Genomic DNA, 14,483 nt, shown 5'->3' on the forward strand with positions numbered 1-14,483 from the left:
TTCATTCCCCCCTCTGAGAAGGGGTCTTTCTGTTCCTTAGCAGTGAAGGCAGGCAGTCTGTCCTTCCTGGTTTTCCGTTAAACTAATCCGGTTTCAAGTTTCAGCTCCTCCTTGAATTCCAGTCTGCTGAGACGTCCCTCTAGAATCCTCCAACATGGAGCCTCTTGCAGCTTACCCGCTAAAATGTTCCGGGCCCAGAGCAAAGGTATTTGCAGTTTTGCTGTCTATGGTTCTATGCACAGTAACGCTATTTCTTCTACAACTAAAATTCCTCAAACCTAAAATCAACAGCTTTTATGCCTTTGAAGTGAAGGATGCAAAAGGAAGAACTGTTTCTCTGGAAAAGTATAAAGGCAAAGTAAGTTGCATCATCTGATTTTTATTGTTACCATTTCTCCTTGTCTCTGTTTATTCCTCTTAATAAAATCATTTTTTGCTGTTACATGGTCATAAGTTGGAATTTAGTCTTCAGAGTAATTGTATTATACATCACTGTCATTATTAGAGTTCTGATAGTTTGCTTCTAAATAATAAATTCCGATTATCTCGTTTTCTTTAAAGTGCTTTAATTTTGTGCTGAATTGATATGTAAAGTTGTTTGGAAAAGACTTATAGTTAGCAATGTGAACATGATGACATTTATTAATGAAAGTATTGGTTCTATAATCTAATAACTTTAAAAAGCACTTATCAAGACTCATAGTTTTATCTTTAATTTAAAAATAAACTTTCATGAGTACCTAATGCTTGTTTAATGGCAGTACTATTTCAGGGCCTTAACCCAGGCATCTAGGTTACAGTTTTCAACAGAACTTTGTGTGTCCAAAAATATGAAAAAAAAAACATCAATCAGAGGTTATAGTCCCCCCAAATTGTTTAGGATTTTAACTACTTGCAGAATTTTTAAAAATCTTTTGCTTCACTTTCCGGTTGGATTTTTTTCTTTTTCCGGGAGGTTTCACTAGTTGTAAACGTGGCTAGTGACTGCCAACTCACAGACAGAAATTACTTAGCACTGAAGGAACTGCACAAAGAGTTTGGACCATCCCACTTCAGCGTGTTGGCTTTTCCCTGCAATCAGTTTGGAGAATCGGAGCCCCGCCCGAGCAAGGAGGTAGAATCTTTTGCAAGAAAAAACTACGGAGTAACATTCCCCATCTTCCACAAGATTAAGATTCTAGGATCAGAAGGAGAACCTGCATTTAGATTTCTTGTTGGTAAATATCTGCCTTGCCTCACCAGTATAATGTTTTAAATTGCTTTTCATTTTTAAACAATTATACCAGGACAATACTTTCCTATCTCATTTGAAACTTTGAATCAGGAAAGCTTCATAAAACTATCAAAGACCCAGAATCTCATCCTTTGTAACTTCTAGGAGTTATGGTCCCCTGAAACCAACGTTTTAGCTTCTTAGATGGTAAAAGAATTCTATTCCAATGTATTTTATTCCTTACGACCATCTTCCTGAAGAATTTATTTAAAGTGTGTCCATGGCTATTTTCACAAAATATCTTGTGTAACTAGCATCTGGGGAAATGTCCCTTCCCATCATTAAAGCCACACAGCTCTCATGAATAGTGCTGGGCAATATTAGTTAATGTATGTTTGTGGCTAATTTTATGTTGCCTTTCTTATCTGAAACAATATTCTCAAGGATGAATATGTCAGCTTACCAGATTTTTGCTAAAATCCAAAAACATGTAACTTGATTTATTTTAGAGGGCAGTAGTGTTAGGCTATCTCTCCAATTAAGCTAGCTACAGAAATCTGTTTAAAGACTTGCCAAGGTCACTTAGCACAACGGTCATAAGGCGTAGTGACAGCATAGGCTTTGGCCTCAGGCTACCTGGGTTCAAACCTCTGCTCTTTTGTTTTTGCTATGTGGCTTCTTAACTTCTCTGTGCCTGTTTCTCATTTGTTAAATGGGCTATCAGTAGTACCAACTTCTTAAGATTGTTTGGAATTAAGTGTGTTAATAGTAAAAATAAAGTACTTATACACCGCTTGCTCTGTGCCAGACACTGTTCTAAATGACATTAGTCAAAAAAAAAAAAAGGCTGGACATGGTGGCTCACGCCTGTAATCACAGCCTTTTGGGAGGCTAAGGCAGGCAGATCACTTGAGGTCAGGAGTTAGAGACTAGTCTGGCCAATGTGGTGAAACCCTGTCTCTACTAATAATACAAAAATTAGCCAGGCGTGGTGGTGGGCACCTGTAATCCCAGCTATTCAGGAGGCTAAGGCAGGAGATTCGCTTGAACCCAGAGGCAGAGGTTGCAATGAGCTGAAATCACCACACTGCACTCCAGCCTGGGCGACAGAGCAAGGCTCCATCTTAAATCAATCAATCAATCAATCAAGGACATTAGCTAACATTCTCTCATCTAACTTATTCTGATGACATCTTCAATCCTATTTTCACTGTAGATAAGTTGAGTTTTGATAAAACTATGACCTCACTCAGGCAATCAAGCTTCCAATCCAACAAACCAAATCATGATCTGTAATATTTCACATAAATGTGAAGTCACAATCTTCTAAAAACATTAAATTTAATTTCTAGGGAAAGTTGATATAATGCCTAACGCCATAAATGGCAACCACAGCGAGGTCTTTATTCCTTTTATTTTGAGGGTACACTGAGGAAAAACAGCCCAAGCACATGCCATTGAACTAATCATTCTTCAGTTACAGCAGCCAGATACGTGGGTGCAATAGCTCATAGGTTATTTCTCTTTATCACTACAAACCTTCTGAAACCCCTCTTAGCCTGTGTAATCAAAAAGGTAACAGTGATTTAAGGTTTCATTCCACTTAGATAGGATCATAGAGCCCAAAAGTTAAGAGCATGAGCTCTGGAGTAAAAAGGCCTGCATAGCAATCCTGGCTCGACCACTCACTAGCCACGTGACCTTGTGTCTAGGCCTCCATTTATCTCATCTGCAAAACGGGAATGATAATAATGCCCACCTCATAGGGTCCCTGTAAGATTAAATGAGAGGATCAATTTGAAGCATGCAGCATACATTGCTAGGCACATAGTAAGTACTTCATAAATTTTAGTTATAATTATTATATTTTTTCTCATATTAGTCAATAAAATGAACATAAATCTTGAGTGGTATAAATAGAAAAAACATCTACATTTCTTACATAAATTAAGGTTTATCAAAAGGATATCATGGCTGGGCATGGTGGCTCATGCCTGTAATCCCAGCACTTTGGGAAGCCAAGACAAGAGGATCACTTGAGTGCCCAGGAGTTCAAGGCCAGCCCGGGCAATACAGTGAGACCCTGCCAAAAAAAAGTTATTGCTTTTCAAAATAAGGTGATTATTCACTTTGGGAGGCCAAAACCCTGTCTCCACTCAAAATACAAAAATTCACCTGGTGTGGGGGCACACACCTGTAATCCCAGCAATTTGGGATTACAACTTTGATTAATTTTTTTTTTTTTTTTTTTTTTTTTTTTTATTTGACACAGAGTTTTGCTCTTGTCCCCCAGGCTGGAGGGCAATGGCGTGATCTCAGCTCACTGCAGCCTCCGCCTCCCAGGTTCAAATGATCCTACTGTCTCAGCCTCCCGAGTAGCTGGGATTACAGGCGCATGCCAACACACCCAGTTAATTTTTTGTATTTTTAGTAGAGACGGGATTTCACCATGTTGGGCAGGCTGGTCTCAAACTCCTGACCTTAGGTGATCCACCCGCTTCAGCCTCCCAAAGTGCTGAGATTACAGGCATAAGCTACCATTCCTGGCCTACTTTGCTTTATTTCGTGATACTAAGATCACCTATTAGATGAGTAGACTCATAGGTGAAGTCATCAAGTATATTGAAATCTGGTTACTCTAACCTTGAGTTTCACTTTGTTTAGGTGTTTTGTTTTTGATATTATGACAATCCTAGAACTTGATACTAAAGTTGTCATTTACGCAGATACTAATAGAAGTGAAAATCTTGACAAAGAATAAAATTATGCTCATGAAAATATGTTCTGGATATTTTAGATTCTTCAAAGAAGGAACCAAGGTGGAATTTTTGGAAGTATCTTGTCAACCCTGAGGGTCAAGTTGTGAAGTTCTGGAGGCCAGAGGAGCCCATTGAAGTCATCAGGCCTGACATAGCAGCTCTGGTTAGACAACTGATCATAAAAAAGAAAGAGGATCTATGAGAATGCCATTGCATTTCTAATAGAACAGATAAATGTCTCCATGAGGGTTTGGTCTCATTTTAAACACTTTTTTTTTGGAGACAATGTCTCACTCTGTCACCCAGGCTGGAGTGCAGTGGTGCAATCTCAGCTCATTGCAACCTCTGCCTCTTTAAATATGCTATTAAATGTGGCAATGAAGGATTTTTTTTAATGTTATCTTGCTATTAAGTGGTAATGAATGTTCCCAGCATGAAGATGTTACCCAAAGCAAAATCAAGAGTAGCCAAAGAATCAACATGCAATATATTAACTCCTCTGACTGTACTAAAGAATTCAGAATTTAGTGACCAATGTGCCTCAATATCTTACTGTTCAACTTGACATTTTCTAGGACTGTACTTGATGAAAATGCTAACACACTAGACCACTCTTTGAATTCAAGAGCACTGTGTATGACTGAAATTTCTGGAATAACTGTAAATGGTTATGTTAACATAATAAAACACAAGTGTTGAAAAGTATAAAATATATATACATAGATTCAAAACCTTATATATGTGTGCTTGTTTTATGTACAGGATTTTGTTTGTTTTTTCTCTTTAAGTATAGGTTCCTAGTGTTTTACTATAACTGTCACTATGTATGCAACTGACATATATAAATAGTCATTTATAAATAGCCATATTATAACATTTGAAAAAGTCTTCATTTGCAGTATTTCTCTCTGCATTATTTTTTAGAAGCAACTCAAATTCTGTAATCATAATATTACCAAATAAGTCAGTCTTTATTTTTGCGTGAAAATCCCAAGTGTAGAAAAAAAGGACATGAGTATAAGATCATTTAGCTTGATTCCTTATAGGTTGATTTGGGTTGCTAATGTATTCATTCTAGATTAGCCACTTGGAAGAAATTCAATGCAGCATCATTCTGATGGCTGAAATAGTAAAAACCAACTCCAAACAGCCTAAACTCTAGTGTAAAAATGGGGTGATCATATAAGTCCTAAAGTGTAGATCAGCAGTCACTGAACCTCTTAGTAGAGTCACAAGGCACTTCTTCTCCCAAAGTCATGGCCTTTATATTTTGTTAGCCTTATAATTGGCTAACAAAGCAAACTGCCAAGTTGGTGAAGGTTAATTATTGCCTCATGAAATATACATTCACCACATAAAATAAGTAGGAAGATGGCCAAAATGTAAAAATAGTCATATAAAATTTTCTAAGAAGAAAAAGACCAGATTTAAGTAGTCTGTGACTTGACTCACCAAATCCTGATCTAATGGATGGAAGTGAAGATGTTTCTTATGGCGAATTCAGTAATGCTATCTCAGTAAATAGTTCTGTATATCTATTTGGACCAAAGTTCTTAGATAAACCAAAAATACTTCATGAAGCATCTTCTGCTTCAAAGTACATATCCAGCCACGCAGCTATGAAGGTATTTAGAAAGAGATTTGGTGGAGGTGGAGTTTCTGCCAGAAGTCAAGAGGATTTGTAGGGATAGCTTCACGAATGCCAGATGAGTGTGTCAGCAAGCCTGCTCCTACCGCTCGCCAGCTGCATGACTTTAGGCAAGTCACTTAAGTACCTTATTTCTGTTTCCTCACCTGTAAATTGAACAGGGGTTGAATGGAATAAAAAAGCCCTTTGCAACTTTAAAAGTCAATTAAAACACTTAGCAAGGTGTTTTAAGTGACCAGGAAGGAAATCAGAACTAACCTGGATTGCTGGCAAAGAAAACAGAAGCCACCTAACAAGTCTGTCTGTCCTTTGCAATTTTGCCCCAAGAGCCTATTAGCAATTTGAATTCTGAGCCTCTAAGAAAACTTTTGTTCAGGCGGCCCCTCCAAGTGTTGCTGCCAGAGAACTCTTGCCTTGTATCCCCACATACGCCTTCCATGAGCTCATAGCAGTGCTGTGGCACTGCAGGGGTGTTTTATGCATTCACGTTAGGGCCCTGAGCAGAAGTGCGTATGCCAGCACCACATGGGCAGCAGAGACTCCCTACTGCCAGATGGATGATAATGGAGCTGCACTGGGAACAACCAGGACTGTCCCAGTCAACATGATACAGATGAACATCCTGCCTTAAGTCACTAGTTCTCTCCAAAGCCAGATAAAGTGGGTTTCTTCACTTACATCTCTAATCTTGGTTGCCTTATTCAACCTACAGATTCTATGTCAGTACTGGATTTTCTCCCCTTGCCCTTTAGGTAAGCAGAGTAGGCAGGCGGAGATTTGAAAGCATGTCATATGTATTGCCTTGAAAGAAAGGACATTCGGGAGTCCCTTCGGGGTTCCGTAACAATTAGGTTATGTGTGCTGAGAGAGGGAGTGGAGTCATTTGCTGAGGTGTTGCTACCTGTAACTCAAATGCCTCATAGGAATACCAGTGGACAAACATACAGAGGAAAAGTTGAATCTTTCCTATATTGGACAATCTTCCTTCAGTCTTGTTTCTGCATCAAAAAGTCTGGGACATGGAGTGCTACAAGATGCCTGGGCTAAGGACTGTAACAGAAAAATATCAACATCGGAGCCAGGCGCGGTGACTCACGCCTGTAATCCCAGCACTTAGGGAGGCCGAGGCGGGCGGATCACTTGAGGTCAGGAGTTCGAGACCATCCTGGCCCACATGGTGACCATCTTTGTATTTGTATTTTTTGTAAAAGATACAAAAATTAGCCGGGGATGGTGGCACATGCCTATAATCCCAGCTACTTGGGAGGCTGAGGCGGAAGAATCACTTGAAAACAGGAGGCTGAGGTTGCAATGAGCCAAGATCGCACCACTGCACTCCATCCTGGGCGACAGAGCAAGACCCCATTTCAAAGACTCTGTCTCAAAAAAAAAAAGAAAGAAAGAAAGAGAAAAAGAAAAATATCACGCATCACATGAAAGAGTATTCAGCTGTTGTCCTTGTGAAAAAGGAAAAGGACAAAATCAAATGCATTTTAACTGTGGTAACTAATTCACTGACTTGAAGTTTGCTTTGTTTTTCTTTGGTGCGTAGAGAAGAATACTTCATACTGATCATCTTACAGCAGACAAAACAACAGAGTGTTAGAGATTGGAATAAATATGAATTTGCCTGAAATGTGCCCTGAAAGTTGTATTTCTTTTTTTTAAATGTTTAACAATTACACTGTATCAATAGTATGTATACATGTACATATATATAATTCTTAATAACTGCAGTGTATCTAGCATATATATAATGGTGGCTGGTACATGTTTAATAGCAGACTCTGGAGGAGGAATCCTCACATACAGCATTTGCCAGCTCAATGTAAATGCTCATGCTCCCTCATGGCCAATTTCAATCTACCAATGGTTTAGTAACTAGGATGCAAAATTTCTAAAAATGTGACAATTGGGGATGGGCATGATGGCTCAGGCCTATAACATCAGCACTTTAAGCAACTGAGGAGGGAGGATCACTTGAGCCCAGGAGTTAGAGACAAGCCTGGGGCAACATGGCAAAACCTCGTCTCTAGAAAAAAATCAAAAAATTAGCTGGGTGTGATGGCACATGCCTCAGGTCCCAGCTACATAGGAGGCTGAGGTGGAAGGATTGCTTGAGCCCAAAGAGATCAAGGCTGCAGTGAGCTGAGATGGCTCCACTAAACTCCAGCCTGGGCAACAGAGCGACCCTGTCTCTGCAAAAAAAAAAATTTTTAATTAGCCAGGTGTGGTAGCAAATACCTGTGGTTCCATCTCCTCAGGAGGCTGAGGTGAGAGGATTGCTTAAGCCTAGGAGGTAGAAGCTGCAGTGAGTCATGATTGCACCACATTGATTTGTGGTGTTCCTTTGAAAGAAAAATGACATGTTTGGGTGGAGCTGATATGAGGACACTCTGTCCATATGTAGTCCTCTGCTTGATTTTATCTTTCCCATAGAATAAAATTCTAATAATTGTTATGCCTAGAAATGAATCCATCACACTCCTTCCCACTCTTCCCTTCCCCTCCTCCAGCTGAACTGTTAAGGATGTCTCTTGCAGAGCAGCGTAGTGTCTTTGCAGGGAAATAAAAAGCAGCAGACAGAGAGAGAAAGAAGGAGGCTATCACTATAATAGTGAGAGGTTCAGAGGGCAGTGATGGGAAGTAGTGACATTCCCAGTACCAGTGAACAGCCAAGAGACTGCCCCAAGAGAAAACACCTGGGAGAAAATACTTTGCCATCAGCAGAGCCTCCCTCCTCTTTTTCCAATCCCTTTTCCCTCTGTTTGACCCTTGACATCCCAGTGTGTATCCCTTTCTTTCCTTCTCCCACCTATGGAAACATTTTCTCTTTTAATTTCTATCTTCACTTTCCTCCTAACCCATTCATCTCTTTAACGTATTTTTTATTTCTTTAACATATTTTTATTTCATTCCATTCCTTCCCTCTTTTCTCATCATCTTAATATGAGACTAAACCACAACTTTAAATGTCTTCTGTTTATTGAACATAAAGTTGGTTTCCCTACAGAATCAACAGTTCTAAAAAAGAAATTTTTTTTTTTAATTTAAGTTGTCATTTTCAGAAACAGAAAATCAATTATGGCATATTCTCACTTCTAAGTGGGAGCTAAACAATGGGTACACATGGACATGAAGATGGAAACAGTAGACACTGGGGACTCCAGAAGGGTAGGAAGAAAGGAACACAAGGACCGAAAAACTACCTACTGGGTACAATGTTCATTATTTGGGAGACAGGTTCACTAGAACCCCAAACCCCAGCATCACCCAATATATTCATGTAATAAACCTGCACATGTACCCCTTGATCTAAAATAAAATAAAGTTGGCATTTTCTGTCTTGCTGTTTAATTTTTTAAAAAACTAAAACACAAAAGCCAAGACTTCTAAATTTAGTAGGTTTTATTTTTATCACCAGGTCAGTGACTCTGCATAGAAAATAACATGTTGAGGCCGGGCGCGGTGGCTCACGCCTGTAATCCCAGCACTTTAGGAGGCCGAGGCGGGCGGATCACGAAGTCAGGAGATCGAGACCATCCTGGCTAACACGGTGAAACCCCGTCTCTACTAAAAATACAAAAAATGAGCCCGGCATGGCGGCGGGCGCCTGTAGTCCAGCTACTCAGGAGGCTGAGGCAGGAGAATGGCGTGAACCCGGGAGGCGGAGCTTGCAGTGAGCCAAGATCGCGCCCGTCGCACTCCAGCCTGGGTGACAGAGCGAGACTCCGTCTCAAAAAAAAAAAAAGAAAAGAAAAGAAAATAACATGTTGAAATTTAACCTTAAAAGAGACAAGATGAAAACAATTTTTACATGGAAGATATACTTAAACATAAATCTCCTGAAAGTGAATAACACTGGGCAACAACAAAAAGAGGATGTGATTTGAAAGTAGTAAAATGCATAAGAATCAAACTACAGATATCTATTTAACCCATGTTCTAGAAATATGTTTATATTTAAATAAGGAAAGCATAAAAATCATTTTACCAATAACTTACAATCCAGTACAGTAGAGAATGTGAAATATTTCTTATATCTCATCTATGGCTTAACTAACTGATGGCACCACCAAAGTCAGTTCCACTAACTGGCTACAAATGTCCACACAAGAATACTGCATGTCTGGAAGCCAGCACATATTTATACTGCTTCATGGGCCAAAATGCCTCCCAGGGAATGAGAAAATATTTAAAGTCATAATGTATGGTCAGTTCTTCCCACTTCACAAGTTAGATCTCGTGCTCCCTTCCAAATATTTCATGAATCTGTGTTTTTACAGAAAATGAAGTGAAAGGATTGAGGTAAATCTTCCAAAAAAAAAATTAAACCATTCCCCATCCAAAAAAAAAATCCCCAATATTCTTGATATTTCAAGTGAAAAATGTTTTAGTTGACTGACTCATCTGGAAAATTACCTCAACTTTCCCTCCAGCTGGTACACACAGCCACGGTTTTGGAAACCGATTCTAATGCTGTATTCAGAAACTAATGATGCAGAAAGAATCCCAAAGACTTCACTGAAAATCTGGGGACACATTGTAGGTCCATTCCACATTGTTATTACATTCTAAATCTTATATGTAAAAATATATAATTTCACAAATACTTAAATACTGTCTACTCCAAAACACTCCAAAGACTCCAAAATATTTCTTAAAATTTTAGTTATGGAAAAGCAGGCATAAGTAAATTTTTCTTAAAAGGAAAAAAATTTAAGTAATTGTAGTACTTTCCTTACCATTATAAAGCTGTCCATTGTATTATAAGCATTACCGTATTATAAGTTAATAGTAATAATATATTATGGTAAATAGTGCCTTGCTTCATAGCAGAAAGTACACGTAAACACACACTAATTACAGATTCAGTTACACTCTGATTTTCATTGTATATGCAATAAGACAGCAGTTGCATGTTAGCTGATGCCATTCACATATTCAACCAGCTAACAATACACTGCCAGCTCATCACACACAGGTAGCCAGAGCACTTCATTGACAAGAAGAATTTATCCAGAAGCAAGTGGCAGGGTAGTTGTGGCTGCTGACTTGACCCAAGCAGCCAGCTAACAATACACTGCCTACCTGATTCAGGTCACTGCCGATTCTCGTGGCCCAGAAAGTCACTGAGGCTAAATTTGTAACATGAACACAGTGGCAGAACTCTAATCTTAATAGTCACATTAAAGAAAACTTATAGACAAAATGTATTACTTCAGGACTATAAGAAATAAAATCAATATTTGCTTGAATCTAGTCAAAACATAAAATTAAACAAAACTTTAAAATTTTCAGAATACTCACACTTAGGTTTTCCAAATTAAATGCTTGGATAATGAAGATATGTTACTGCAGTACAAATGAATTTTAAAAGTTCCTTAACTGTAGGCGGCTTACGCTTGTAATCCGAGCACTTTGGGAGGCCGAGGTGGGCTAATCCCCTGAGGTCACAAGTTCGAGACAAGCCTGGCCAACATGGTGAAACCCTGTCTCTACTAAAAATACAAAAATTAGCCCGGCATGATGGTGCTGCCTGTAATCCCAGCTACTCAGGAGTCTGAGGCACAAGAATCACTTGAACCCAGGAGCCGGAGTTTGCAGTGAGCTGAGATTGCACCACTGCACTCCAACCTGGGCGACAAAGCAAGACTCTGTCTGAAAAAAATAAATAAAAAGTTACTTAACTATAGCTTTTCAAATCACTTCTATTTATTGATCAAAAGATTAGTTGTCTGTATTAGACAGTAAAATATCTAGGAGTCGTGATAATACATATGCTGGGCATGACACAAAACTGCAGCAGTGTTTGGGGGAAAAAAATCAACATTAAAGTATTTAAGAAATGTAAGGGCTTAAATGTGATTAGTTTCCTCCTACTAGAAATGACATTAGTAACTGAGTTCTGAAAATGCAATTATGTATTCAATTTAGGATGCTACCACTTGAATACAGAAATTTTTTTTTAAGAGGCAGGGTCTGGCTCTGTCCTCCAGGCTGGAGTGCAGTAGTGCAATAATAGCTCACTGCAGCCTTGAACTCCTGGGCTCAAGCGATCCTCCTGCCTCAGGCTCCCAAGTAGCTGGGACTACAAGCAAAAGTCATCATGCCCAGCTAATTTTTGCAGTTTTTTTGGAAAGACAAGGTCTCCCTGTGTTGTCCAGGCTGGTCTTGAAGTCCTGGCCTCAAATGATCCTCCTGCCTCAGCCTCCCAAAGTGCTGGGATTATAGGCATGAGCCACGGTGCCTAGTTGAAACATTTACATAAGATCTAGAAAAATACATTAAAATAGTGATGGATTTGGAACTAGAATCTATGAGTACAGGTCAAAGGAAGATGAACTATTGAGCCTAGAGAGAAGCATGGTAAATGGTGACAGAGATTTAAAGCAGATGAAGGCTGTTTATGAAACACGTTTCTAAAACCATTTAAATTTGTTTCCTTTTACACTGATTACAAGAGACACTAAAGACCTTTGGGTTTGGTCTTTCAAGGAGAACAGGTAATACTTTGGATCAACTTTAAACAGCTCACGTTGAAAACCGTGGTTTATGCCACTTCTCCACATCGTCCACAAGATGGCACCATTTCCATTTCTTTGGGAGGCGTGCTTCTTAATGCAACAGAGAGGAGTGCAACTAGCAACTGTTAAAATTATTAACAGCCGCTAGCAATACACTGCCTACCTGACATCTCAGCTTTATCCTTTGCTGTGGAGGCAAAAACTAGAAAGCACGATTCAGATGCAAATGATTGCATTATTTTTCTGGGATCTTCAGTTTCGTAAAGAAATTTTTTTAGTATGTAATAAGATACTGTACTTAAATTCTCATATTTTCAGACCAGCTCATACTTCCTACAAATACATTCTTTACCAAGAATTCGTTTGTTCAAGATCAGAATTAAAACAGAGAACAAGAACAAGCCCTGGACACTCACCTTGACGGAGCCTTGACTTTTCTTCTGCTTCAGTTCTTTGGAGAGCACACGCATGATACTTTCCTTTGAAAACACAGATAATATATTGAGAAAGAAACTATTTAGCAAAATCATAATTTCAGGTGTGGAATTTTTCTAGATCCTGTGCTTGTCAGATTACTTTTTTTTTTTTTTTTTTTAAGGCAACTAGGCACCTTCAGAATATAACTAAATTACTTCATTCAAATGTACGACCCGGGCTTAGAGTTTGGTACCACCTCTTGGTCCTAAACAGGTATTACGAACGGGGCCTTTGGCCCCGCATTAGAGACTCAGGGAGAATGCAAAACAGGGCGTTACTCACCCACAGCATCTCCTCTTGGGTGCGGACCCTCCGAGGCGCGGTGCGCTCCAGTTTCCACTCCATCTCCGGCTGACTTCGCCCTGCCTGGCGTTTGGCCTCTCTCCTCGACCGCCTCTGGTTTTCTTCCCAGGTCTAAGTCAGTCTTGACGCCTAATCGTCAAAGCCCTGGAGTCCCGTCCCCCAAGACCATTCTATTTCACCACCTCCCTCCATGTCCCCCACTCCTCCCACCGCCGCTGCAAGGTGTTCCCCTGGGTACCATTTAAAAACCCGGCGGCGCGGCAGTTGGCGCGGGAATCCCCCTCGCCGCCTTCTTATTGGCCTGCGCCGCGGTGACGTCAGAGCCCGGGAGGGATTCCCCGGCGCGCGCCGCGGCCCCGCCCCTGCCGGCCCTCTCTGCTACCCGCCCAGTCACCGCCTCCGGTCCAGGCGCGCACCCGGGCGCCAAGCTTTGCCGCGAGCCGTGGCGGGTCTGTGGCTGGGCCTGGCACCGGGGGCTGCCACAGCAGCAGGAGGCAGAGGGGATGGCGGGCTAAGAAGCGGGTTCTGGGAGTTCACGATCTTTCCATTTTCAGAAACAAGAATGTTTCCTTATAACGGCCCTGATCCCTGTTTCTCGGCTCTCACTTCTCTTTCTACAACCACACCCCCTGCCTTTGCAGGATCGGAGGGTGTACAGCTCTCTGGCCTCTGTCCGTTGGTAATCGCTGTGTCAGCTATTGATGTGAGGCGTGTTCGTCAGCTCTGCGTTTTCAGACAGGCAAGAAAACGTGGCAAGATTTCTATGCCGATCAAAAGGGAGAGCGTTGACATATTTGTGCAATAAATTATTCTCCCTGCTCTATACATTGCGAAGTGGTCAGGTCCTCTCACTCGGGCTTCTGAGCCCCGTTCCTAAGTAGGAGGTCGGTGAGAGAGGTGAAGAGGTAGTGAAAGAACCAGGACAGGCAGGACCTCATAAGGCGTGAAGGGGCCAGAAAGCTGAGCACACTGGGGACTCCGTGATAAAGGGGGAGAGGAAAATATTGAGGGTTGAGGAAAAGGTCTGCCGGGAAATGACAAGGAGGCAGATGGGCTGTGCAGCCTTAGCTACCCATCTGAGCTGCCAAGAGAGTTGTGCCATATGGCAGGAGGAGACACTGCGTCTGGGAAGCCTCTGAAAGCCTGGCAGCCTGTTTGTCCCTTCCTTGCTAACTCCCCAACCATTTTTGACACTGGATTGTATTTTGCTTTAAGTCAATGTGAGTTTGTGTGTTTTTCTGGTGAAACAGTTCATAGATACCAGATACTGAAAAGGGCCAGTGACCACCCCCCGCCCCCAAAAAAAAGCTAAAACTCACTCCCCTGCTTTCCTTCATACTGAAAGCAAGAAAAAGTGGCATTAGAACTAAGACCCAATCTTAGACCAGTTTTCTATGTACAAGAATAATGCTGCATAGGGTAACTTAATCTTCAAATGACATATCAAAATGTTTGATAGTCAAATAACTAGTGGATTAGAAGATCTCTAAGTTTCACCCACAAGAAGTCTATTTTCCTTGCAGTGGAGTACTCATTTCAAATTCCAGTAAATCCTT

General features: G+C 40.7%; 2 protein-coding genes across 6 annotated transcripts in view; one reads left to right on the forward strand and one right to left on the reverse strand.

Annotated features, from left to right (window-relative positions):
- CDC20B (cell division cycle 20B) overlaps positions 1-13,146 on the reverse strand; it is a 59,975-nt gene extending 46,829 nt beyond the window's left edge. For all 3 annotated transcript variants that reach the window (XM_017874179.1, XM_017874178.1, XM_017874177.1), the window contains exons 1-2: positions 12,907-13,146; positions 12,564-12,626 (exon numbers count right to left, since the gene is read on the reverse strand). In XM_017874179.1, coding sequence (XP_017729668.1) covers positions 12,564-12,626; positions 12,907-12,969 — 126 coding nt within the window. In that variant the 5' untranslated portion in view covers positions 12,970-13,146. The remainder of the gene's footprint in view (positions 1-12,563; positions 12,627-12,906) is intronic.
- Positions 54-7,256, forward strand: GPX8 (glutathione peroxidase 8 (putative)). 3 transcript variants are annotated; one of them, XM_017874181.1, is made up of 3 exons: positions 70-205; positions 956-1,217; positions 4,011-7,256. In XM_017874181.1, exons 1-3 carry the CDS (start codon positions 155-157, stop codon positions 4,172-4,174), a joined length of 477 nt encoding a protein of 158 aa, XP_017729670.1. In that variant the 5' UTR covers positions 70-154; the 3' UTR covers positions 4,175-7,256. The 3 variants fall into 3 exon arrangements, with proteins under 3 accessions (XP_017729672.1, XP_017729670.1, XP_017729669.1); XM_017874180.1 differs by having other exon boundaries at positions 73-358; XM_017874183.1 differs by lacking the exon at positions 956-1,217 and having other exon boundaries at positions 54-358.
- Positions 13,147-14,483: the final 1,337 nt, after the last annotated feature.

This window comes from Rhinopithecus bieti, unplaced genomic scaffold, assembly GCF_001698545.2.
Source record: "Rhinopithecus bieti isolate Rb0 unplaced genomic scaffold, ASM169854v2 scaffold_6513, whole genome shotgun sequence".
Taxonomy (NCBI): domain Eukaryota; kingdom Metazoa; phylum Chordata; class Mammalia; order Primates; family Cercopithecidae; genus Rhinopithecus; species Rhinopithecus bieti.